We start from the raw sequence: 27,955 nt of genomic DNA, 5'->3' as shown, positions 1-27,955 counted from the left end.
AATGATCCTCATCCTTCCTTTTTTTTTCTTTTTAAAGATTTTATTTGTTTTAGAGGGAGTGAGTGGGGATATGCAAGCAGGAGGTGGTGAGGGAGAATCTGAAGTAGACTCTGCACTGAGCCTGACTCAGGGCTGGATCTTATGACTCAGATCATCACCTGAATCAAGACCAAGAATCATATACTTTTGGGTGCAATTGTAAATGGGACTGACTCCTTAGATTCTCTTTCTTCAGTCTCATTGTTAGTGTGTAAGAAATGCCACTGACTTCTGTGCATTGATTTTGTATCCTGCCACACTGCCAAATTGCTGTGTGAGTTCTAGCAATCTTGGGGTGGAGTCTTCTGGGTTTTCTATGTAGAGTATCATGTCATCAGTGAAGAGGGAGAGTTTGACTTCTTTGCCAATTTGAATGCCTTTTATTTCTTTTTGTTGCCTGATTGCTGAGGCTAGGACTTCTAGTACTATGTTGAACAGCAGTGGTGAGAGTGGACATCCCTGTCTTGTTCCTGATCTTAGGGGAAAGGCTTCCAGTGCTTCCCCATTGAGAATGATATTTGCTGTGGGCTTTTCATAGATGGCTTTTAAGATACATAGGAATAAACCTAACCAAAGAGGTAAAGGATCTATACCCTAAAAACTACAGAACACTTCTGTAGTTCTCATCCCGTTCTGTAGTGCTCATCCTGTCAAGTGCCCCCCTCGGTGCCTGTCACCCATTCACCCCCACCCCCCGCCCTCCTCCCCTTCCACCACCCCTAGTTCGTGTCCCAGAGTTAGGAGTCTTTATGTTCTGTCTCCCTTTCTGATATTTCCCACACATTTCTTCTCCTTTCCCTTATATTCCCTTTCACTATTATTTATATTCCCCAAATGAATGAGAACATACAATGTTTGTCCTTCTCTGATTGACTTACTTCATTCAGCATAATACCCTCCAGTTCCATCCACCTGGAAGCAAATGGTGGGTATTTGTCGTTTCTAATGGCTGAGTAATATTCCATTGGATACATAAACCACGTCTTCTTTATCCATTCATCTTTCGATGGACGCCGAAGCTCCTTCCACAGTTTGGCTATTGTGGACATTGTTGCTATAAACATCGGGGTGCAGGTGTCCCGGCGTTTTGTTGCATCTGTATCTTTGGGGTAAATCCCCAGCAGTGCAATTGCTGGGTCGTAGGGCAGGTCTATTTTTAACTCTTTGAGGAACCTCCACACAGTTTTCCAGAGTGGCTGCACCACTTCACATTCCCACCAACAGTGTAAGAGGGTTCCCTTTTCTCCACATCCTCTCCAACATTTCTGGTTTCCTGCCTTGTTACTTTTCCCCATTCTCACTGGTGTGAGGTGGTATCTCATTGTGGTTTTGATTTGTATTTCCCTGATGGCAAGTGATGCAGAGCATTTTCTCATGTGCATGTTGGCCATGTGTATGTCTTCCTCTGTGAGATTTCTGTTTATGTCTTTTGCCCATTTCATGATTGGATTGTTTGTTTCTTTGGTGTTGAGCTTAATAAGTTCTTTATAGATCTTGGAAACTAGCCCTTTATCTGATACGTCATTTGCCAATATCTTCTCCCATTCTGTAGGTTGTCTTTTAGTTTTGTTGACTGTATCCTTTGCTGTGCAAAAGCTTCTTATCTTGATGAAGTCCCAATAGTTCATTTTTGCTTTTGTTTCTCTTGTCTTCATGGATGTATCTTGCAAGAAGTTACTGTGGCCAAGTTCAAAAAGGGTGTTGCCTGTGTTCTCCTCTAGGATTTTGATGGAATCTTGTCTCACATTTAGATCTTTCATCCATTTTGAGTTTATCTTTGTGAATGGTGAAAGAGAGTGGTCTAGTTTCATTCTTCTGCATGTGGATGTGCAATTTTCCCAGCACCATTTATTGAAGAGACTGTCTTCCAATGGATAGTCTTTCCTCCTTTATCAAATATTAGCTGACCATAAAGTTCAGGGTCTACTTCTGGGTTCTCTATTCTGTTCCATTGATCTATGTGTCTGTTTTTGTGCCAGTACCACACTGTCTTGATGACCACAGCTTTGTAGTACAACCTGAACTCTGGCATTGTGATGCCCCCAGATATGGTTTTCTTTTTTAAAATTCCCCTGGCTATTCGGGGTCTTTTATGATTCCACACAAATCTTAAAATAATTTGTTCTAACTCTCTGAAGAAAGTATTTTGATAGGGATTTCATTAAACGTGTAAATTGCCCTGGGTAACATTGACATTTTCACAATATTCATTCTTGCAATCCATGAGCATGGAATATTTTTCCATCTCTTTGTGTCTTCCTCAATTTCTTTCAGAAGTGTTCTATAGTGTTTAGGGTATAGATCCTTTACCTCTTTGGTTAGGTTTATTCCTAGGTATCTTATGCTTTTGGGTGCAATTGTAAATGGGATTGACTCCTTAATTTCTCTTTCTTCAGTCTCATTGTTCGTGTATAGAAATGCCATTGATTTCTGGGCATTGATTTTGTATCCTGCCATGCTACCAAATTGCTGTATGAGTTCTAGCAGTCTTGGGGTGGAGGCTTTTGGGTTTTCTATGTAGAGTATCATGTCATCGGCGAAGAGGGAGAGTTTGACTTCTTCTTTGCCAATTTGAATGCCTTTAATGTCTTTTTGTTGTCTGATTGCTGAGGCTAGGACTTCCAGTACTATGTTGAATAGCAGTGGTGAGAGTGGACATCCCTGTCTTGTTCCTGATCTTAGGGGAAAGGCTTCCAGTGCTTCCCCATTGAGAATGATATTTGCTGTGGGCTTTTCGTAGATGGCTTTTAAGATGTTGAGGAATATTCCCTCTATCCCTACACTCTGAAGAGTTTTGATCAGGAATGGATGCTGTATTTTGTCAAATGCTTTCTCTGCATCTAATGAGAGGATCATATGTTCTTGGTTTTTCTCTTGCTGATATGATGAATCACATTGATTGTTTTACAAGTGTTTGTTTATGGTATATGTTGATAAAGATTTCAAGATTTTCAGGATAATCCATATTAATTTATAATATATATTATGTATTTATGTTAATTTCTTAGAAATAGAATTTTCTTTTTCTTTTTTATTTCAATACTTTATTTATTTATTCATGAGTGACACAGAGAGAGGCAGAGACCTAGACAGGGAGGGGAAGCAGGCTCTCTGTGGGGACCCTGATGCAGGACTTGATCCCAAGACCCCAGGATCATGATATTCGACCACTGAGCCACCCAGGTCCCTCAGGAATGAATTTTCCAAATTAGACTTTATAAGTTGTTTTTTATATTCCTTTTGGAATATCTGCAAGCCATTTGTGGTTAATCCTGGTTCTAGTTGGCTAGATTATGCATATTGCAGATAGTATTATCTTCCTCCTTGGTATTATTCCCCCAAAATGCAAATAATTTAGTAGCTTTGATTATGCTAAAAATAATCTGTATAAATCAGTATTAGAATTTTTTGCTTTATTAAAATATTTTATTTAAATTCAATTTGCCAGTATATAAACACCCAGTGCTCATCCAGTATTAGAATTTTTATTGATTAAAAAAAAAGGAATTTTTATTGATAAGCCATTATATTTTTATTTCTGATTTACATTTTGCCTATAATATAAAATAATTATAAATAGCAATCATAGTGGAAACTAGAATACAAACAGGTTTTTTTTAGAAGTAGATATGCATTAGCGTCCCAGAATTATTATAATTGAGAATAAAATCTCATATCGACTTATTTTCCTTAGCGTAATATCCTAAGTCAGTCATAGAAAGACAATTATATAATCTCATTCACATGTGGAATTTAAGAAACAAAACAGGATCATAGAGGAAGAGATGAAAAAATAAAAAAAGATGGAGTGAGGGACAAAGCATAAGAGACTCTTAATTATAGGAACCAAACTGAGGGTCACTGGAGGGAGTAGGGTGGGAAAATGGGTTAACCGGGTGATGGACATTCGGAGGACACATGATGGAAGGAGCACTGGGTGTTACATAAGACTGATGAATCACTGACCTCTACCTCTGAAACTAATAATACACTATATGTTATTAACTGAATTTAAATTAAAAAGGTAAAATTTTAAAATCTCATATTGAGCTTTATAACAGCTAAGATAAAAATTAATCATTTTATAATAGAAATTTCAGGGACTACTTATTTATGGATCTATTGATTTATTTTTAAAATTTTATTTAAATTCAATTTGCCAGGGGATCCCTGGATGGCTCAGCAGTTTAGTGCCTGCCTTTGGCCCAGGGCGCGATCGTGGAGTCCCTGGATCAAGTCCCACGTCAGGCTCCCAGCAAGGAGCCTGCTTCTCCCTCCTCCTGTGTCTCTGCGTCTCTCTGTCACTCTCTCTATGTCTATCATAAATAAATAAATAAATCTTTAAAAAAATAAATAATTTCAATTTGCCAACATAAAGTATAAAACCCAGTGCTCATCTCATCATGTGCCTTCCTTAACCAAGGATTATTTTATTTAGTATTAAGCAATCAAAGTTCATTTGAATCTTGTTTCTTTTATTTTTATTTATTTTTATTTTTAATTTTTACAAAGATTTATGTATTTCAGAGAGAGAGCGCACACATGCACAGTCTTGTGGGGGTGGAGGAGGGGCAGAGGGAGAGAGTATCTTAAACAAACCTGGTGCTGAGCACCCAGGGGAGCCCAGAACCCAATGCAGGGTTTGATCCCACGATCCTGAGATCACCACCTGAAACAAAACCAAGAGTCCCTCAATTAGCTGCGCCAACCAGGTGCCCTGAAACCTCTCTCTTTTCATTCAGAGTCCATCTCCTTAGTGACTTATTTGGAGCAGAAGTGATTTATGTTGACATCTGAGCTCCCCATACCACTGATAGAACAGAATCAAGCAAGTTTGTACAACCTGGAGAAAACCTTCACTTTTATTGGAAAGTTCTTAAAACTATACCCCTGGGAACTCTTATTTCTCAAATATTAAGGTTTGCTACAAAAAGGTATTGTCAAATGGGGATAAGCAAATTTAGGACTTCTTTTCTGCTAGATATATAGTGCAGTTTTGTAATATTTCTCAAACACAAATGATCACTGAATCTTTCTTTTGGGGCACAGTATGTACCTTCTTGCAAGTATATATTCTTTGGAATATAAGAAACACAACTCCAGAGATATTCATTAAAATCAATAAAATACTTTAAGTATTTACTACTATGTTTTAGAGATTGGGGATACAGAGATAAAAAAAAAATAACCCCTTCCTTTGAGAAGCTCTTGGTTAAATGGGGTGAAATAAAATAACTAGAGTATACCATGATCTATATTGTGATAGAAGCAAAGATTCTTGGAACCAGGCAACGTTTGAAGTGAGTTTGTAGAATGACTGCCGTTCATCTGTTGAAGAGGTAGAGGTCTATTTTATTTTTTTAATTTTACTTTTTAAAATTTTTATTTTTTTGAGAGAAAACGAGCGAGCAGAAGAGAGAGCACAAGTGGAGGGGAGGGACAGAGGGAGAGGGAGAAGCTGGCTCCTTGCTGCAGAGGGAGTCCAAGGTGGGGCTCCATCCTGAGACCCTGGGATCATGACCTGAGCTCATGAGCTGAAGGCAGACACTTGACCAACTGAGCCACCCAGGCTCCCTGAGAAAGGAGTGTTCTAAAAAGAAGGAGAAGCTAGCAAAATCACAGAGGGATGAGAAGGAAGGGGCTATTTTTATTTCTTTCTATATGTTTAAGTTTAGAGGATCATTTAGAAGTTTTACAATTCAGTATGCAAATATGTAATTTTGTAAATTATAAGTTGTTTTTGCACTTTTACAGGATGACCTGACACCACTTTTAGTTGCTGTAAATGAAAACAAAGAGCAAATGGTGAAATTTTTAGTAGGAAAAGGAGCAAATATACTTGCAGTTGATAAGGTTAAAAGGTACAGTATTTTTTGTTATGTTTTTTTCTTTAAACCTTAACAATTTCTCAAGTTGGAAAGGTTAGCTTGGTAGCAAGAGGATTAATTTATAATTATGTGGTAAAAATGTCGGCATGAGATCAGTTAGGTAGAAAGCAATTATTCTGACAGGCCAACATGAAGAACAGTGTATAGCAGAATTCAGAATCCTTTGTAAAATTGATCGATGTCATTTGCAGTAGTTTTTTTGCCCTATGATTTTATATTAGCTAAAAGGGTTTCATATTAATATTAGTTTTATAGTGTAGACTCCCAACTTTTAGTTATTTTATAACACAATTTTGGACCTCTTAACCCTTTTATTAATGTTTTTTAAGTTCCTACTTCGTACTTTTCCTTAAAAGATGCATATTAAGCATTAATAGGAGTTGTTTTGTTTCTTGGATGACTCTTTGCATTATTACTTTTTGTGGAAGAATACTGATGTTGTTAGATGATCCTGAAGTGGTTAATTACCATTACCAGCTACTATGGGTTCATCAGTTTTTATTTTTCATGTCCTGTATGTTTTATTATTTTCATTTTTAATTGGTATCAGTAGAAGGATGAAAGAGAACTTTATTTGAATAGACTTTTACTTTAATGAGGAGAAATCATAGTTGGGTGATAAAGAGAAAAGAGATGGGCTTTAGATTCACAGAAGACTAGGTTTAATTCCTAGCTTGCCTCCTTGCTGGATATGTGACCTTGGAAACATTATTTACCATCACCAGATGCATTCATTTCCAGATATGAAGAAGAGGATAATAATATATTCTTCAAGGCTGGTTGTGTATAAATAATATTTTATATATATAGCATTTAATTTAGTGCCTACTACATGCTTAACTTAGCATCATTAACTGCAACTATGTCTGTTTTATTAGTAGTAGTATTAATATTATTGTTTTAAACCTGTAAATAGCTTTTACACTGACCTGGCCTCCAGGTGGCTTGGAGGTACACTGTATCAGTTTAAGGAAGAAATGGGGAATATTTTTAAAATGACTTTATTTATTTATTCATGAGAGACACACAGAGAGAGCTAGAGACACAGGCAGAGAGGGAGAAGCAGGCTCCATGCAGGGAGCTCGATGTGGGACTCAGGCCCTGAGCCAAAGGCAGAGATGCTCAACCTTTGAGCCACCTAGGTGTTGCAAAATGGAGAATTCTTTTTAAAAACCCTCACCTATTGAGACAAGTGATCTCAGCATAGTTTCTTGTTCATCAAAGGATTTTAAATTAGCAACTTCTAATATAATACTCATGTGGAACAATAGGCTTCTTTATTGTTCCTTCATTTTAGCCATGGGGGTAATTTTCAAAGATGAACACTTGAACATGTTAGTGGTCAATTCTGTAGCAACAAGTGAGATGTTACCCTGATAAAATATATCAAATTAGGTGCTTAAATACTCTGAGTTCTTAAGGATGAAGTTATCTTTCTGTTATTTTAGAACGGTCCTCAAGCTTGCTATAAAATATGATGTAAAAGATGAACCATGAAATATACTCAGGCTTCTCTTTAGAAAGGTTTCCTTAAGATGTATATGGATGGACTGCAGAAGAATATGCTATTATTAATAGTTTTAATATATAAGTGTTTTCATTAAATGCTAGTCATTACTGTGCTACCTGCGTGGCTCAGCTGTTGAGCATCTGACTTGGACTCGGGGTGTGATCCCGGGGTCTGAGGATTGAGTCCCACATCTGGCTCCCTGCAAGGAGCCTGGTTCTCCCTCTGCCGATGTCTCTGCCTCCTCTCTCTCTGTAAGTCTGTCATGATTCAGTAAATAAAATTTTAAAATAAAGTGAAAATGACTTAAAAATGCTAGTTATTACTATACCAGGGTTTAAAATATGGTAAAATACTGTTACTTTCTATGTAACAGCTGAGAAGTTATAATTTGATTCAGGTAGTTTGGGGATGGCAGTGAGTTAGAGCCTATCATCACCCAGAAACAAAGCAAAAGGCTAGACTAGTTAGGAGTAGCAATGGGTGCAGGATTCTTTATGTCAGGACTCTTGAGACCTTTATCCTTAGGGATCCTCACTGTATCTGTTTCATTCCAACTATAACCCTTCTGCGTGGGGTACACATAATGTTACATCTGGGTGCTTTTAAAAAAGATTTTATTTATTTATTTGAGAGAGAGCACAAGTGAGGAGGTGCAGCGGAGAGAGAGGGAGAAGCCAACACTGCTGAGCTGGGAGCCTGACACAGGGCTAGATCCTGAGACCATGACCTGAGCCAAAGGCAGATGCTTAATCTACTGAGCCACCCAGGCACCTCATTATCTGTTTTTTCTAACTAGTTACCTGTGTCTTAAGATGTTCAGTTCAGTAGAAAACTCTATACTTTTCCTTGAGGGTTATGGCCTATACTTCCCCCCTTGAATTTTCCAAGAACATAAGGGCTTCCCTAATACCAGAGAGACATTCCTCCTTCATAAGCCATTTGGATGGAAAAAAGGACATGCTCATCATTCTGTGGTTTCCTTTGATTCTGTTCCTGCAGCATCACTATTGAAACTGGTTCTGCACTCTGATCATGATTGACTTTTACTCCCAGGATGCCCTTGCTGATCTTCATTCCTCAGTCCTCATGGTGATCCACACTTAGACTTCAAACTTACAACCTTTTTTAGTTTATTACATATGATTATGTGCTCCGCTGCTATTCCAAAGCACCGGCGTGCTGTTCTGGCAGCTGGGACTCCTGGCTTTAGCCCCATACACCCTTTCCTTCACACTCAAAAACCTTATGTGGAAACCATATGTTAGCCCAGACCTTCATGATGAATTATCCTTTGAGGATTTTGTTCGTCTTTTCTGCTAGCAGATTTTAGTTGTGACCATTCTAAGCTGTTAAAGACATTCAAATAATGCTACAGGAAGAGACTGGACTTTGCTTTCCCCCTTGTTCCTAGATCTATACCCCAAGCCTGCTTTAAATCCTGTGGAGTGCCTTTTCTTATTAGGTCATGGAAGGTCTCATATTGCCCTTCCCAGAGTAGTGGGCATCACCTTTCCTGAGAGGCCATGTTTTGGGTATAATATCTCATTAAATCCTCCTCTAACAACCTTGTAAACTAAGACAATAAGATTCCTATTTTAGAGGAAGACTTTGACTGGAAGAGAAGTGCCTGGTCCAAGAACAAATAGCTGTTGGTTATAGAGCTAGGACTTCAGGGTTTGAGACACTTTCCATTATGGCAAGCTCTTAGTTTACTGAGCTATAATGCCCTCAATTCATGACTAGTTGATCTTACTTTTGATTCTCCTTTAATTATAATTACATACTTAATAAAAGTTTTTAGAACTTATAAATTTTAAGTATCTATTGGGTAATTTAAGTTTTGATGTTAACTCTGATATTGTTTGAAATACTCAAGAATTTGGTACATTTGGTAAATGTCTTTCATATCAGTATTAAAAGAGTAACATTGTTTATCACTCTTTGTTATATGTAGCAGTCACCAACTAATTTCTGAACATAAAGAAGAAATGAAACCTGAAAATTCTTCACAAAGTCACAATCTAGGTATGACTTTTTAGAGTGAATTACATATGGTGGTCCTAACATAGATGAAGTCAGAGTAAGGAAGTTTTGATAATGAAAGAGCAATGAAAAAAAGAAAAGAAATCCAATGTGTAAATTGCATGGGTATTTTTTTCTTAATTTCTTTCTTAATAGTCTAGGATTCAGAATTATTTAAGAAGTTAATTGTAGGAAATATAAGATATGAGGCAATATTGTCTGAAAAAAATTCATTATTTTAGTTTTTTTAAAGATTTTATTGATTTATGCATAAGAGACACACAAAAAGAGGCAGAGACATAGGCAGAGGGAGAAGCAGGCTCCGTGCAGAAGCCCGATGTGGTACTCAATCCCAGAACCTTGGATCACAACTTGAGCCAAAGGCAGTTGCTCAACCACTGACCCACCCAGGTCCCTTATTATTAGTTTTGATACCTAAAATCCCACATAGTATCTTTGTGTAAATAAGGAAAAAAAGATTTTTAAGTTAGTATGTTTTATGTTTCCTCTATAAACATTATAAAAAATTATACTTCTTATAAAAATGGATCTTTTAATTTTTACAAGTAGATTTCACTTCGCAAATATTATTACATAGTGATTTGTCTCATTAAAAAGGAACTATCCTTAAAACTGGAACTCTGCAATACCCTGCTGGTACTTTATAGAAATGGCAAACAATAAGAACTGCAAAACTTAGTGTGCAGCAGTACCAATGAGGTTGTTTTTTTAAAATGTAACTATAGTACGGAAGCCTGTTGAGAAGTGAGAAGAGTACATTATTTTACATGTTATATCAACACAATCTCACTATTAGTAACTTCATTTCTCTTAAGTCAAAATGTGAATTGTTGACTTAATAAAGACAATGTTTTCTCCTGTTTGTTGAATAATACCATAATTTTGTAGGAATAAGATACTCTACTGCCATTAGTTAAAAGATTATCATCATAAATATTCAAATAGGGCAACTTGGGCTCAACAAATTATAATCAAAGCACAAAAATGGTTCCCAGTAACAAAGATGTTAACATTGCTTCCTAGATGTGGGGCCTAGTACATTGAATGGTTTGAAATGTGGGAAGAAACCTTTAAGTTAGTGGATCTCTATCACAGAAATTCTGTAGGTTGGCTTTGGTTTTGCGTGTTATAGGAAACAAAGATGAAATAGAGTTTTGGTCTTTAAAGGTGCTCATAATAGAATAGAGCTATCTTTGTGTTGTTGTTGGTTTTTTTTGTAAGATTTTTATTTATTTATTCATGAGGGAGAGAGAGAAAGAGGTAGAGACACAGGCAGAGGGAGAAGCAGGCTCCCGCAGGGACCCTGATGTGGGACTCAATCCCAGGATTATAGGATCATGCCCTAGGCCGAAGGCAGGTGCTAAACTGCTGAGCCACCCAGGGATCCCCTAGCAGGTGACTTCTAATAGTGACTATAATGGCGATACCTGGGTGGCTTAGTCAGTTAGGCATCAACCCTTGGTGGGTCAGGTATGATCTCATGAGATGAAGACACACATTGTGTTGGGCATTGGATTCTGTGCTCACTGGGGAGTTGGCTTGAAGATTCTCTTTCTTTGCCCCTCCCCTCCACTCTTATACCCTCACTTGCATGCATGCTATCACTAAAATAAATAAATAAATCTTTTTAAAAAAACCAAATAGGCACTAAAACAATAGGGACCAGAATTGTTTTGATGGTTCAGTGATGTCATCAGTATTCCAGTTGTATCCTTTTCAGCTTTCGGTTGGCAGTATTTTTTCTCTCCTTTCCTTTCCTTTTTTTTTTTTTTTGTTTTTTGTTTTTTGTTTTTTGTTTTTAGATTTTATTTATTTATTCATGAGGGACACAGAGAGAGAGAGGTAGAGACACAGGCAGAGGGAGAAGCAGGCTCCATGCAGGGAGACTGATGTGGGACTCAATCCCGGGACTATAGGATCATGCCCTAGGCGGAAGGCAGGTGCTGAACCGCTGAGCCACCCAAGGATCCCCAAGAAAATATTTTAAAAATAGTTTTTTTATTTATTTGAGAGAGAGATAGACAGCAGAAGTGAGGTGGGAGGGCAGAGGGAGAGAGAAAAGCAGACTCCCTGAGGGTCTCCACCCAGGACCCCAGGAGCATGGCCTCAGCTGAGCTGAACTTTGTGATGAGGTGTTTCATCCTGAACTTAACAGTCTCTACTGAAAAGCTGGAGAAGTTCCGCTGTGTTCCAGCCAAATATGTATAGTCTGTTTTAACTGCTCCTAGTAGTGGAAGTCCAGAAAACTCATACTGTTTAAGTTTGCCATTGTCACTTTATGATAATGACTCTGCTAATGATACCATTTCCTGTCAGTCTCATGGGGTTTGGTTACAATAATGGTCATTAGAAACATTCACTTGTAGGTATCACATTCTGATAACTAGAATTCTTTTCTTGAATTTGGTAAATATAGAGGAGAAAATGAGATTTCTTAATGCATTAACTGCCTACCAATAGTACAATTAATATCCACTGTGGTGTGGTTTCCAGGTATGGTCCAAAGGAATACTTTTCAACAAGTCATCATCGGTCTTACACTTTTAATATTCTGTATTTTTCTACTGTTGATTTAAAATGTTTTTTGCTGCTTTCTTTACTAGTGGATAAGAATTCTGAAGAAGACTCTTTAAGCAGGTAGGATTTTTATGGATTTTTTAAAATTATGTGTTAACTAAGGGAGTGCAGAGAAAAGCATTTGTTGAGTGTTCTCTTCTGGGCTAGACACTATATTATGTGCTTAATATGTGTTATATAGTCATTGCAATAGTTTCACCAAGTAGCTGTGCTGTTATAGCCTACTTTTTATTAACTAGTCAGCTGTGGTTCAGGGAGGTGGATTAATTGACCCAGGATTCCATAGTTAATGAGTAGCAGACCCATGATTTGACTGTTAGCCTGTGTGGCTCCCACATCCATTCCTTTGTCCTCAGCAGCACTGGAATTAGGATACAGATCTTAGATCAACTCAGAAAGTCGAATTTCACTATGTGTTAACTCTGATTTAGAGTTTTCCTAAGAACCAGGCTAGTCCAAGCATTTTCCTAATATATTGGACACAACTAGTAATAACTAGAGGTAATTATTGCAGTGGTAACTAGTTTCTTGTTTTTACTGTCAAAGATTTTGGAGTGGATCTCAGTTACCTATGGCCACAGTAAGCAAGCCCTTTTACATAAGCAAGCCCTAGTGTGGCGAGTTCTTAGATTTAGTGCCGTCTGCTCCCCTTGAGATGAATGATTTTTCTGAGAGTGAAGGATACGTAATCTAGGTATAGACCATGTTACATTAATTAAATGTATCATCTATTTAGCAGATATTTCTAAGCAATTGTCTATTTACTGACTTCTCAGTCTAATTTCCCCCTTTAGGCTGGCACATTTGATAAATTCTGTGAAGCTTTTCTTTCTTTCTTTCTTTCTTTCTTTCTTTCTTTCTTTCTTTCTTTCTTTCTTCTTTCTTTCTTTCTTTCTTTCTTCTTTTTTTTTTTGTAGAATTTTTTCTTTTTCTCCATGACTTTTCTATAGGCTTTACTTGATTTTTTTGTTAATTTTCTTCTCCAATTTTCTTGGTGTTTATTTTATTCCATTACTTTTTTCCATTTCTGCCAGCTAAGTATTCTGCATTTTTCTACAGACAAAAAGAAAAGCAGATAGAATTTCAGGGTTTTAAAGAATTTAGAGATGCGTTAATCAAAATACCCCCTGGCACAGTAACCCATGTTTAACATCCTTACCAAGTGGTTGTTGGAGTGGAAAATTTGAAACTCAAAAGGGATTAAAGTGACTTGCTTGGATTTGATACCGTGACAGAAATGAGGTTTAAGTTTAGATTTTTCCCCCTCTTTTTCTCATCTTGTAGGTGAATGTTTTAACCATAGAAAGATAGGGAGTGGGTCTACTGGGAATTAGCAGGGGAGGGCACGTTTCAAGAAGAACCACACTGGTTGAATAGGAATAAGAGTGTTAGAAAAGATGTCAGAATATTGGGGTTTATGACAAGATAGATACAGATGAATTACAAGAACGAAGGACACAAGATATTGGGTGTTGTTTAGAAAGGTATATTAAAATAGAGGGTTCCAGAGAGTCCTGAGCAGCTTTTTTATTTGTTGGTTTAATTGAAGGAACTAGCATACTTCAGGGTTTCTGTTGAGAAACATTAAAATCATTTGAGCCACTGGCAAGAGTGTTTACAGCAAATAGGAATGGGATATCACCGACTTCTACCCCAACTTACAGAAGGTGGCTTAGATCCTCTCAAATAATAGGGGAAAGGGAGATTCTGAAGTATATAGATGAATGGCCCAAGATAGTGGTCTTGTCATCGCTCCACCTCTTTTCCTAATTCTTGGTTGCCCATCCCATGTATGTGTAGGGTTTGGTGGAGTAGGACTGGCTGTCAGATCAATAACAGAGCTTCATCTGGGTAGTTGGTAAGATGCCTGCATTGAGATGACTGCTTGGATGACTCAGACTCCATTTAGCTGGTTCTCCAGGGGCAGGAGATAGCTCCTATTCTTGGTCATTTAGGCCTTTCCTTGTTTTGGGAGTCTGTGCCTTGGCAGGCTAAAGACTTAAACGTTGGAGAGTGCCACGGAGCCCTGCAGAGGAGTGTCCAGGAGTGGGAGCTCACAAAAAAAAATATTAGGCATTGTGTAGCGAAATAGAGGCACAGCTATCAGGACTGTTTTTATAGCAGTTTCTCTTCCTGGGTATCTGAGTGCCCTTGACGATTTTTAACGTCTTGCTAGTTTATGTAAATAAACTATGTAAATAAAGCAGGACTTGTGGAGGGGAAAAAGTTGAATTTTATAATTTTTAATCTTTCAATCGCTCCGGGAGTAATATTCCCACTAATAACATATACATTTGTTCTTTAACATTTGTTTGTTTGTTTATTTAAAATTTAAGTATAGTTGACACAATGTTATGTTAGTTTCAGGTGTACAGCATAGTGATTCAGCAGGTCCATATTGTTACCCCATGCTTACCACAAGTGCAGTTACTATGTGTTACTGCATAATGCTATTACAATACTATTGACTATATTCCCTATGCTGTACTTTTATCCCTGTGACTTACTATAACTGGAATTCTGAACCTCCCACTTCCCTTCACCCATTTTGTCAGTCTCCCACCCACTTCCTTTCTGGCAATACAGAATTCTCTGTATTTATGGGTCTGTTTTTGCTTTTTGTTTGTTCATTTGTTCTGCTTTTTTGATTCTACATATAAGTGAAATCATATAGTATTGGTCTACTTCTGTCTGACTTATTTCATTTACCCTCCAGGTAATCCACATTGTTGCAAATGGCAAGATTTAATTCTTTTTATCACTTAGTAATACTCCTCTGTGTGTGTGTGTGTGTGTATGTGTGTGTGTGTTATACATCTGTTGATGGACACAGGTTGCTTTCGTATCTTGGCTGTTGTAAATAATGCTGCAATAAACATTGGGGTACATATATCTTTTCAAATTAGTGTTCTCTTTTTCCTTGGGTAAGTAAGTACCCAGCAGTAGAATTACTGGATCATGTGGTATTCCTATTTGTACTTCTTCAGGGAACTCCATGCCGTTTTTCACAGTGGCTGCACCAATTTCTATCCGCATCCCCAGCACACGAGGGTTCCTTTTTCTCTGCATCTTCACCAACACTTGTTTTTTTGTGTTTTTGATTCTAGCCATTCTGACAGGTTTAAGGTGATAATTCACAGTGGTTAACTTTTGTATAATTAGCTTTCAAACATTTCAGAGAATTCTTTACCTGTCACACTTAGTTATGGGAACTAAGATATGGGGCCTTTACTGGATATTTCACAGGATAGGAGAGGTGAAAGCAAAATAGATAACTAAAACTTTTTTAAAAACAGAGGCCAAGGGGCACCTGGCTGGCTCAGCGGTTGAACATCTGACTTTGGCTCAGGGCATGGTCCCGGGGTCCCAGGATCGAGTTCCACATTGAATGGCTCCCTCCATGGAGCCTGCTTCTCCCTCTATCTGTGTCTCTGTCTCTTTCTCTGTGTCTCTAATGAATACACAAGTAAAACCTAAAAAAAAACAAAAAACAAAAAACACTGAGGCCAAAGGGCGCCTGGCTGGCTCAGTCAGTTAAGTATCTGCCTTTGGCTTGGGTCATGATCTCAGGGTCCTGGGATGGAGCCCCACATCATGTGGCTCTCTGCTCAGTGGGGCACCTGCTTCTTTTTCTCCCTCTGCCTGCCTCTCTGCCTACTTGCACACTCTTTCTCTCTCTCTCTCCAATAAATAAATAAATAAATAAAATCTTTTAAAAAATAACAAGCCAAATTTTGAGAGACCTGTACTCTGACAAACTATAAAACTTTGGTGAAAGAAATTGAAGATGACACAAAGAAGGGGAACGACATTCTATGCTCATGGATTGGAAGAACACCTATTGTTAAAATGTGTATAGTACCCACAGCAATCTACAAATTTAGTGCAATGCCTATTAAAATCCAACAACATGTTTCACATAACTAGGGCAAACAAGCCTAAAATTTCTATGGAACCACTGAACACCTCAAATACCCAAAGCTATTTTGGAAAAAGAAAAAGATAACTGGAGGTCTCACTATGCTAGATTTCAAGTTATATTACAAACCTGTGGTAATATAAACACTATTGTATTGGCATAAAAATAGATGCAAAAATCAGTATAATAGTATAGAAAATCCAGAAATAAGCCCATAACTATGTCGTTAATCTTTGACAAAGCAGGAAAGAATATCCAGTGGTTTGAAGAGGCTGTGTCTTCAATAAATGATGCTGGGAAAACTGAATAGGTGTATGAAAAGAATGAAACAGGATCATTTTCTTTCACCATTTACAAAAATAAACTCACAATGGTTTAAAGATATAAATATGTCACATGAAACCATTTTATCCTTGAAGAGAGCACAGAGAATGATCTCTCTGGTATTAGCTTTAACAACATTTTTTTTGCTAAAAAAAATTTTTTTTTGGGGGGAGTTATGTCTCCTGAAGCAAGAGCAATAAAAGCAAAATAACTTTTGGGACCACATCAAAATCAAAAGCTTTTGCAGAGTGAAGGAATCAATCCACAAAACTAAAGGCAACCTACAGAATGGGAGAAGAAATTTGCATATGACATATCTGATAAAGGGTTAGTATAAGAATATAAAGAACTGATACATCTCAACACCCAAAACACAACCCAGATAATAAATGACCAGAAGACATTATACGTTTCCAAAGAAGATGTACAGTTGGCCAACAGACATATAAAAAGATCATCAGCATCACACATCATCAGGGAAATGCAAATTAAAACTACAGTGAGAGAGCACTGCACACCTGTCAGAATGGCTAAAATAAAAAACACAAGAAGTGTAGATGAGTATGTGGAGGAAAAAGGAACCCTGTTGCACTGTTGGTGGGAGTGCAAACTTGTACAGCCACTGTGGGAAACCATATGGAGGTTCCTCAAAAAGTTAAAAACAGAACTATCCTACAATCCAGTAATTGCACTACTGCATATTTACCCAAATGTGACAAACACACCAATTCAAAGGGATACATGCACCCCATGTTTTTACTACAGCATTATTTGCAATAAACCACCCAAGTGTGTGTGTTGATAGATTAGTGGATAAAGAAGTGGTATATATATACACAATGGAATATTGTTCAGCCATAGAAAAGAATGAAATCTTGTCATTTGTAATGACATGGTGGAGCTAGAGCGTATTATACTAAGTGAAATAAGTCAGAGAAAGACAAATAACATATGATTTCACTCCTAAGTAAAATGTAAGAAACAAAATTAAAATGAGTGAAGGAGAAAAAAACGACAGACAAGCCAAGAAGCAGACTACTGTAGAGAAGAAACTGATGGTTACCAGGGGGGGTTGGTAGGGGAATGGGTGAAATAGGAGATGGGAATTAAGGAATGCACTTGTCATGATGAGCACTGGGTGATATATGGAATTACTGAATCCTTATATTGTATATATGAAACTAATGTAACACTATATGTTAAGGATACTGGAATTAAAATAAAAGCTTAACAAAAGTGAGGCAAAATTTTAATTATATCAAGAAACTTCATTTAATTAACAGCTGAACTTTTACTTAATTTTTTTAAAAAAGAAATGAACTTGTATTTGTTTTATATTTTTGCTCTAAAGTCTTTCCAGTAAACCAGATACTGATGATTCGTGGCCTTCATCAGATGGAGACTTAAGTTTTGGTACCAAGGTAAAGTACTCTCTTGTAAAATTAATTTTGCTGCTCTGAATTTAGTGTTGCATATTATTTACTCTTAAAATATAACAGTGGCTTGCCTCTTGTCATTTTATGTTTGTAATGGAAGGTTGTTCAGAACATTTTAGAGAAATCTGGCAAGCTGAAAATTTTTCTTTTTTTTATTTTTGTAAATCGGTGAAAAAATATATGCTCGAAATGTATAATGACAGCAAACTATTATTGGGAAAAGCTTTCCCATAATGGCGGAAAAATGACATTTGGTCAAGGATCAGAATTCTTACTGTTGTGAGTTTTAAATTATACTAATATTTGTTTGTTTATTTATTTATTTATTTCTAACATTACTTTTATAATACTCATGCCTAACTGAAATCTTTAGTGGATCCAATTATTGTAGTTTTTTTTCTTGGATACCTTTTTTGTTGGATATTTTTTATCTTAGTAGCATATAATTTTACCAAAGAGGACTGATTTCTCTATTTCTATCCTTTGTGTTACATTTAGACTAAAATAATAGAAATTGTGGAAATTCAGAGATTGTTTCTCACTATTTATATTGCAAAAGTATTCCACTGTGTTTTTGAAATAATTCCATTAAGGGTGTTGTTAACACTCTTTATCTAAGTGAAGAGTACAAGTTTTGCCTAAAATAATAATCGGCTCTACAAGCAGAGGCTTTTTATAACCACATGTAAAATGTCCATTTTCAGAAATCTTTTATATTACAGTGTTAAAAATATCTACTCATAGTCCTTGTGTCAGATTTTAAAATTTCAGATGCTTTATACTTATTTACATATTCTAAAATGAATAAGCTCCTGCATCATTTTACAGTAATAGATTATATTAGGAAACATAATTGTGCATCTCCTGAAATACCTAGAATAAGATCTTGCTTGGAAGAAGCAATTTAATAATTTTTTAATGTGAGTAAGTTTGCAGACAGATGGAATTCTGCATAATAGGATGTTATAAGTATTATGCATACTAAGTCATAAATATATAAATTTAAAAATTGTAGCTCAAATTTATATTTCCTTTTCACATTTAGGATTTACAAGCTAAATGAATTATGTTGAGGAAATAAATAAATAATTAAGAAAGAAAGTTATGTATTTTAGTACCCTCCAATTGTCAGCTTGGAATTTTAGATAAAACTTCCTTACCTTTTTGTTTTTTTAACCCCATCTATATTCCATTAGATATAGGCTTTCAAGGTATACATTTCTTCTTAGAATTCTCACTACCAATTCTTTTTCCATGTGGAAAGTTGATGTGTTAGAAACATTTCTTTTTCAATTTTTTTTCTCTCTCTAGTGATAATTTGTAGCTTCCAGGTTGTGCTAGATGACCACTAATTGAAAAATTTACTCTATAGTTAAAAAACTAAGGTTTTTTTTTTTTTTAAGATTTTATTTTTTATTTGTGAAAGATACACACACACAGAAGCATAGACATAGGCAGAGAGAGAATCAGGCTCCATGCAGGGAGCCCGATGTGGCATTCTATCCTGGAACTCCAGGATCACACCCTGGGCTGAAGGCAGATGCACAACCACTGAGCCATCCAGGCATCCCAAAACTAAATTCTTTATTACAATATTTATAAACAAATAACTGTAGAGTGAGACAAGTCAGTATTATTAGGGATATAGTATATAGTATAAACAAAAGTCTCAAACTTTTTTCAATTACATGTTATAAATATGTATATTATATGTATGTTATATATAGAGGCTTTTCTTTATATTGTATATTTCTATATAGTGTATCCATTCATCTGTATTGTATATGTGTGTATATATATATACTGAAAAATACCTACATTTTTTCCACAGCCTTTTTTTTTTTCCCACAGGCCTTTTATTACTTATATTTTTCCTTGCCTTAAGCTCATGTTTGATTGAATGGTCGTGTCTTATGTTTTTCCTTTTTTCTTCTTCTCCCTCCACGTTTTTTTTTTTAATGATTTTCCCCTACCCTAATTTTTCCTTACAGAAAAAAATACCATTTCTTTAGTCTGTTCTTTCTGTCCATCTCTTTCTATGTCCATTGTCAATATTTTTGGTTATGGCTTTCTCTTGTCTGTGTGTGTCTGTGGTTTTCATTCCTGAATCATTACCCCACAAGGCTTATTTTTTTTTCTCTTTCCTGAAGGAGCTGACTTTAAACAGTCATTTTCCCTTAGCATTTTGACAAACAAAAGCAACGTAAACTGTTTGTAATTCCAACTTGCCTAAATAAAATAAAACTAAATTTTAATATTTTCTAAGAGATAGTCATGCAACTATAAATCATGTATTTTTAAAATATAATAAAATAATTAATTTAAAAAAAAAGATTTTATTTATCTATCCATGAGAGAGACAGAAAGAGACAGAGACAGAGGCAGAGGGAGGAGAAGCAAGCTCCATGCAGGGAGCCTGATGTGGGACTCTGGGATCACACCCTGAGCCAAAGGCAGATGTTCAACCACTGAGCCATACAGGCATCCCAATAATGACATTTCTTAATGTTAGTTTTTTTGAATTTCAATTACCTAGGGATAAATTTTTATTTTAGGTTATTTTTGTAAAGAAATTATTTTTAAAAATTTTAAATTCATTTTAATTAATAAATGGTGTATTATTAGTTTCAGAGGTAGAATTCAGTGATCCATCAGTTGCATACAACACCCAGTGCTTACTATTTCAAGTGCCCTGCTTAATGCCCATCACTTAATTACCCAATTGCTCCAACCCTCTCCCCTCCAAAACCCTCAGTTTATTTCCTATGATTAAGAGTCTCTTATGGTTTGTCTCTCTCTCTGATTTTTATCTTATTTTTCCTCCCTTCCCCTATGCACCTCTGTTTTGTTTCTTAAATTCCACATAGGATTGAAATCATATGGTATTTGTCTTTCTCTAACTAACATTTCACTTAGTATAATACTCTTTAGTCCCATCCATGTTGTTGCAAATGGCAAGATTTCATTCTTTTTGATGGCTGAGTAATATTCCATTGTATTTATACACACCGTATCTTCTTTATCCATTCATCTGTCAATGGGCATCTGGGCTTTTTTTGTAGTTTAGCTATTGTGGTCATTGCTGCTTTAAATGTTGGGGTGCTGGTGTCCTTTCAAATCACTATGTTTGTATCCTTTAGATAAATACTCAGTACTGCAATTGCTGGGTCATAGGATGGCTCTATTTTTAACTTTTTGAGGAAGACTTTGTATAATAATCAGTTGGGGTAAGAAAAGTAACATTTTGGGACTATTAAATCTCTTATAATCTTCACCCCATGAGAAAATGTAGGTTAGTAAATGGCACAACTGAGATTTGAATCTGTATTTGAATGATCTCCAAAACCTGTGTTCTTTTTGTAATGGTGTTCATTTGGTAATGGTGAATATTACAGTTATTTTTATGAAATGTGATACTTGTAATCCTGAAAACTATCAATTTTTTTCTAGGCTGTCCCGAAACCAAACTTAAGAGAGCTAATGGCTGCTTTTCTGCGAGCCAAGAGTAAGCTATTTGAAGATTTGTGTTATTCACTGAGTTTTGTCCATTTTTGTGTTATTTAGTAATTTGAAGTTACAGATACCTTCATGTACTCTTTACTTTGTTTTTCACTAAATAGGGGCAAAATGTGGCATTGTGAGCCTAGAAGATAGACCTTTATTTGCTGAGAACAATTTTGCAAGTGAAGATAAGACTGAAACTCTTTGGAAACCATCAGTCAATGTCTCTGACTATTCTCCTCTTGCTTTTGTATCACCTGGAACTCCTCAAACGTCTTTAGCAATGCTTGGTGTTACAAAGGTAAGTTGTTTTGAATTTTTCCCCCATGTTTTTTCACATACCATCCTCTTGATATCCTTATAATGAAAAGAATCTTAGGAAGAAATGGAAGCCCTCAAGAATATAAGAGAAAACAGTGTAATAACAACAGAGAAGTAAGTACTGGGTTGAGATTTGTAACAGTTGGTGGGAATAAACAAATCTTAGGTATGCCATTATGGAAAGAAAGAAAGAATTAGAAAGCAACTGGAAAGAATAGCTAGATGGATGTGAAGATGAAGGAGGGAGTGTGGGGGAAGAATTCATTTAAGAAGGACAAGATGAATGTAAAGATAGAATAATTTAGAGAGATTATTATAAAAAAAAAAAAACCAGCAGTAGTGAGGCTAAGGGAGAACAGATACTGTATATTATAAAATATGATAGAAACTATTTTAAATGCAAATTAAGAAAAGAAAGTCAGATAAAAAAAATGCTCAGACTCTTCTGAATGACAGCTGGTTTTTATGAAGAACTGAAAGGAAATTTTATCCTTTTAAGTTTAATAAAGTATGATAGCCTGTATTTAATTTAGCAAAACTTGAGTTTATAGATAATGCATAGTGAAATCTGTTTTAAGCTGTAATCAGATTTATTATGAATTTTGAGTTTTGGCCAGTGTCTTTCTTGTGGTTTCTAATGAAACTTACTGTGTAGTATAATCTTGGCTGATTTTAGATCTTTTGAGAATAAAGAGAGGACATAAATAAGCATTTTATTTAGTCTTTTTATTAATTAAAACTGAAATTTTTTCTTAGCTAAGTTAGGTTCTTAATCTCTATCCATTAAATGAAAAAAAAAATTTTAAGCTTCAAGACTCTTAAAACAAAACTAAAAGACAACCTACAGAATGGGAGAAGATATTTGCAAATGACGTATCAGATAAAGGGCTAGTTTCCAAGATCTATAAAGAACTTATTAAACTCAACACCAAAGAAACAAACAATCCAATCATGAAATGGGCAAGGACATGAACAGAAATCTCACAGAGGAAGACATACACATGACCAACACGCACATGAGAAAATGCTTCGCATCACTTGCCATCAGGGAAATACAAATCAAAACCACAATGAGATAGCACCTCACGCCAGTGAGAATGGGGCAAATTAAGGCAGGAAACCACAAATGTTGGAGAGGATGTGGATAAAGGGGAACCCTCCTGCACTGTTGGTGGGAATGTGAACTGGTGCAGCCACTCTGGAAAACTGTGTGGAGGTTCCTCAGAGTTAAAAATAGACCTGCCCTATGACCCAGCAATTGCACTGTTGGGGATTTACCCCAAAGATACAGATGCAGTGAAACGATGGGACACCTGCACACCGATGTTTATAGCAGCAATGTCGACAATAGCCAAACTGTGGAAGGAGGCTCTGTGTCCATCGAAAGATGAATGGATAAAGAAGATGTGGTTTATGTATCCAATGGAATATTAACTCAGCCATTAGAAACGACAAATACCCACCATTTGCTTTGATGTGGATGGAACTGGAGGGTGTTATGCTGTGGGAAATAAGTCAATCGGAGAAGGACAAACATTATATGTTCTCGTTCATTTGGGGAATATAAATAATAGTGAAAGGGAATAGAATGGAAGGGAGAAGAAATGGGTAGGAAATATCAGAAAGGGAGACAGAATATAAACACTCCTAACTCTGGGAAACGAACTAGGGGTGGTGGAAGGGGAGGAGGGTGGGGGGTGGGGATGAATGGGTGACAGGCTCTGAGGGGAGCACTTGATGGGATGAGCACTGGGTGTTATTCTGTATGTTGGCAAGTTGAACACCAATAAAAAAGAAATTTATTATTTAAAAAATGGTATTCGTTACAGAAATGAATACTTGTTCATATGTATATATACATATATATGTATATATGCATTTTTCTAAAGATTTATTTATTTAAGAAAGGGGAGAAGGGCAGAGAGAAGGAGAGAAGCAGACATCCTTCTCAGCGTGGAGCCTGATGTAAATAAAGCTCAGTGTCACAACCCTGACATCATAACCTAAGCTGAAATCAAGAGTTGAATGTTTAGCTAACTGAGCCATCCAGGTGCTCATTACTTGCCTATATTAATAAAAGTGTATTTTCTGTCCTAGAAAGTAATGTTGAAGTATATAATTGAAATATTGAATCCCATGGTTTTTCCCCCCTTCCTTTATTTTTATTTTGAAAATTTCAGAGTTTTGTGTAGGTTGACATTAATTATATCAGGTTAGTATATTTTATAGATAACTATCTTTTTAACATCATGTGGTTTTCCTTAGTATTGTCATTTTTTTCCTACTCCAAATGTATTTATCTAAAACTTACTTTGTAAGTCCCCTGGGTGCTTCAAATTTGGTGAAGTCCCAGACTGAAGATATTATTTCTGACCCTTTCCTTTTCCTGACTTTGTAATCTGCTTGTCCTTTGTTTTCGCCATCCTAGTATATAGCACCATTGGAATACTGAAGCAAAAAAAATCCTGCACTCCAAGCTTCCCTAAAATTAGGTGACATCACATCCAGGTGACTGGAGTGGCTCACTTGGTTAAGCATCTGACTCTTAATGGTGGCTCAGGTCATGATCTCAGGATCCTGGCATTGAGCCCTGTGTTGGGCTCTGTACTGAGTGGGGAGGCTGAATGGGAAGAGGATTTTCTCTCTTCCTCTTCCTCTGCCTCTCCCCCTGCATGGACACACACTCTCTCTTTCTCTCAAAAAATAAATAAATGAATAAATCTTTTTAAAAAATCACCACATCCAGTCACCCCACCACATTCAGTATCTTGTACCTGCTTATAATTTTTCACATCTTATTACTGTAATTCACTTTCTCACCTATAATTTTGAAATACTCTTCTCTTTTGGTTCCTTTATGTTCATCTTTACATTGATACTGGAGTTATATTTCTAAAATATATTTGTGATGATGTAACTCCTCTGCTTATTTAGTGGATTCCCCATTACCTGAAGGAGAAAGTTCATATCCTAACATGACCCCTGTCTTTTTTGGTTCAATCCTGATTTTCCAATTATATCTCTTTACCCCATTCCCAATAATTGTGTCCTAGTTTTGCCACATTCTGAGCTATTGTCACTTACTATGTTATTTCCTGCTTCTCCTTTTGATCATTCTACCTTTGCTAGAATGCCCTTCACACACTCCTTTATACTTTGTCTTTCAAGATACAGCCTTATCTTCGCAGCATTTCTTGATTTCCCATATGCATTTTTTTTCTCCTTGTGCCTTCACTGTACTTTATTCACTTCACTTGTAGAACTAGTGAATGATCCTCTTCTGTTCTTATTTGTTTTCATCCATCTGTACCCCTACTAGCCTATAGGGCAGACTCCATGATAGTGCCTATGACTTGACAGATATGGTATGTATTTGTCTTTCTGAGGAGTGAGTAAGTGAATTAATGTGATGTTTTTTGATGTTGGAGTGGTTTTTTTTGTTTTTTGTTTTGTTTTGTTTTGTTTTTGGTGGTGTTCATATAGGAAGGAGCAACGAAGCCAGCAATTGAAAAAAAGGACAATGGTATTGATATTATTGAAAGTGCTCCACAAAAGCAAACAGTTAATGACAATTTGACTTCTGCTGATAGAGCACACAAAAATAATACAAGTGGTAAGTCAGTGAAAATCTATGAGTTTTTTTCTATGCTTACATGCTTGTATAAAACAATATGAAAGTATGTAGATCCAAATATGTTATCCATTTCATTTCATTAAGTGAATTTTCTTTTGCTATCTTTCTAAGTATCCCAACTACTACCAACTTTTTCTTCCTGAAAATGCTTCCACCCTCTGAAAAATCTTATCTCCTAATACTTTTATTTTATTAAAATATTTGTGAATGGGGATAGGCTTGTATATGTGTTTAGAATTCATAGTAATACATGTTCTCATTAATGTATTTGTGACTATATTTTACAGATAGGATGTCAGCTTTAGAGCGAGAAGATAGTTCACCTTGGGATTCTGAGGTACTGTCTTCTTATTATTTTAAAATATAAGCATTGAGTGATGTTATAAAACCAATGCTTAGACTTTACACTCTCATCTCTGCATTTGCCAATAAAAACTAATTCCTTATACTTTTTACCTGTATTTGATAATTATGTGCTAAATATAATACTACAGTTCTGCTAATTTGCAAGCTTAACTTAGTGAAAGGTGTGTAGTAGTATTGCAGAAAACTGAGCTTAGAAGTGTTAAGGAATCGGGATGCCTGGGTGGCTCAGTGATTGAGCATCTGCCTTATGCTCTGGGCATGGTCCTGGAGTCCAGGGATTGAGTCCCACATCAGGGTCTCTGTGGTGAGCCTGCTTCTCCCTCCGCCTGTGTCTCTGCCTCTCTCTGTGTCTCTCATGAATAAATAAAATCTTTTTTAAAAATGTGTTAAGGAATCCTTTCTAAAAATATTCCATCCAGTTACTCATGAGAGACACACACACAGAGAGGTAGAGACACAGGCAGAGGGAGAAGCAATCTCCCCACAGGGAGCCCCATGGAGAACCCAATCCGGGGACTCTGGGATCACACCCCAAACTGAAGGGAGATGCTCAATCCCTGAGCCACCCAAGCATCCCAAGTTTGGGTTTTGAAGTTATCTAAAAAGCTAAAGAATTACTCTAGGTCAACCTATGGTGAAATGTATGATTCTGTGGTGTATATGGATGTGCAAAACTTCTAATGAGATCTAGAGAGAGTTTGGATTATAGTTTTATATAAATATATAAAAATATATATAATATACATTATGTTTATATATTAAATATATTATATTAATATATTTTTATATTTTATATAATTTCTATATCCTTTTATATAAGGCATATATATTTATATATAGTTTGTGTATTATGTGTAATATATATTATATCACATTTTATTTATCAAATATATATTTAAAGATTTATTTAAAGATTTATTTAAAGATTTTATGTATTTATTTATTTATTGAGAGAGAGTGAGCAAGTGGGAGGGAGAAGGAGACACAATCTGAAGCAGACACCACTCTGAGCACAGAGCCCATCACAGGGCTTGATTCCATGACCATGAGATTATGACCTGAGCTGATACCAAGGGTTGGATGCTCAACCAACTAAGCCATCCAGGCACCCTAAAAGTATTATATTTGGATTGTCAGGTAGATCTACAAGGAGCATTGGGAGTATAATAACAATGTGGTTTAGTGGTGCTTTATTCATTTATTTTTGTAAAGATTTTATTTATTTATTTATTTATTTGAGGGGGGGGTGAGCATGAGTGGGAAAAGGGGTAAAGGGAAAGGGAGAAGCAGGCTCCCCACTGAGCAGTGAGGCTGATGACTTGGGGCTTGATCCCAGAACTGACTCAGCCATCAAGCCCTCCCTGGTTTAGTGGTATTTTAAAAGGTAAAAACATTTTGGATAGTTAAAATAGCATGCACTTCATATCTTTGTGGCAGCCCTACTTAGAGTAACATAACTATAAAGTAATGATGACCTATTCTAAGGTGACAACTATGGAAGAAGGTAAAAAGGGCCTATCTATGTCTTAGTAGAGGCAGCTGCTCTACAGTGGCATGAGCACTGTATTTGAAGTCAAAAGATGTGCTACCATCTTGGTTCTGTTACTTATTAGCTGTAGGATCTCAGAAAAACTTGTTTAACCTGTTTGAATGTCAGTGACCTCATTCATAAAAATGGTACTAATACCTACCTCTCAGGTATGTGTCATAACCAAATGTGGTAACAAAGGTGAAAGCACTTTGTAAAGCTGTAAAGAATGCTCTAGAAATATAAGGCAAAAGTGATCACAGCAGTATTTTAGTGACTTACTAAATATAGAGGGCATGTTTTATAAATGTGAAATTTCTGAGGACAGTAAAATGGCAAGTGTTAAGAAAAGAATGGGAAAGTTAGAGTGGACAGGTGGATTTGTAATTTGGGGTATGTTAAGTTTCAATAGCCTGTGATTAGAGACGTTGAGTTGGCCCTTGAGCAAGATGGGCTTGAACTGTCTGTCCACTTACAGATGCTTTTCGATACAGTACTTTCTTAATGTAGCTTCCCTTCCTTATGATTTTCTTAATAACCTGTTCTTTAGTTTATATTTAAGAATACATTGTATAATACCTATCATATACAAAGTTTGTTCATTGACTTCATGTTATTGGTAAGGTCAACATTAATTTATAATTTACTTGACTTCCATGCTCAGTTTACAGTCAGTGGCCAAATGAGGGTTAAAAAGTAACTTAGATCTAGAGAACATATATATGAGTCTTTTATTTAAATGTTTTGGTTTTTCATATATACGTTTCCTATTTTTAAGTCTAATTGCTCTTAAAGTAGGAAATTCAATAGGAGATGAGTAGTTAAGTTTTTGGGGAATCAAGTCATTTGTGAATATTTGACTGTGTGGC

General features: G+C 36.1%; 1 protein-coding gene across 6 annotated transcripts in view; it reads left to right on the top strand.

Moving 5' to 3' along the window:
- The window catches only part of ANKRD26 (ankyrin repeat domain 26), a 134,697-nt gene that overhangs the window by 6,308 nt on the left and 100,434 nt on the right, over positions 1-27,955 (top strand). For 4 of the 6 annotated variants that reach the window (XR_005355234.1, XM_038529928.1, XM_038529927.1 and 1 more), the window contains exons 4-11: positions 5,794-5,900; positions 9,392-9,462; positions 12,084-12,117; positions 17,652-17,721; positions 21,187-21,241; positions 21,357-21,538; positions 25,042-25,171; positions 25,480-25,529. Coding sequence is in view for 5 of the 6 variants with exons in the window: in XM_038529928.1 (XP_038385856.1) it covers positions 5,794-5,900; positions 9,392-9,462; positions 12,084-12,117; positions 17,652-17,721; positions 21,187-21,241; positions 21,357-21,538; positions 25,042-25,171; positions 25,480-25,529 (699 nt within the window). In the remaining variant the exon portion in view is untranslated. Of the gene's footprint in view, positions 1-4,816; positions 4,974-5,793; positions 5,901-9,391; positions 9,463-12,083; positions 12,118-17,651; positions 17,722-21,186; positions 21,242-21,356; positions 21,539-25,041; positions 25,172-25,479; positions 25,530-27,955 lie in introns of those variants that run through there. The other 2 variants (XM_038529930.1, XM_038529929.1) reach the window with 2 other exon arrangements.

The sequence above is a fragment of the Canis lupus genome, chromosome 2, assembly GCF_011100685.1.
Source record: "Canis lupus familiaris isolate Mischka breed German Shepherd chromosome 2, alternate assembly UU_Cfam_GSD_1.0, whole genome shotgun sequence".
NCBI lineage: Eukaryota > Metazoa > Chordata > Mammalia > Carnivora > Canidae > Canis > Canis lupus.
Note: the sequence above shows the minus strand (reverse complement) of the source record. Positions and strands in the feature narration are given on the sequence as shown.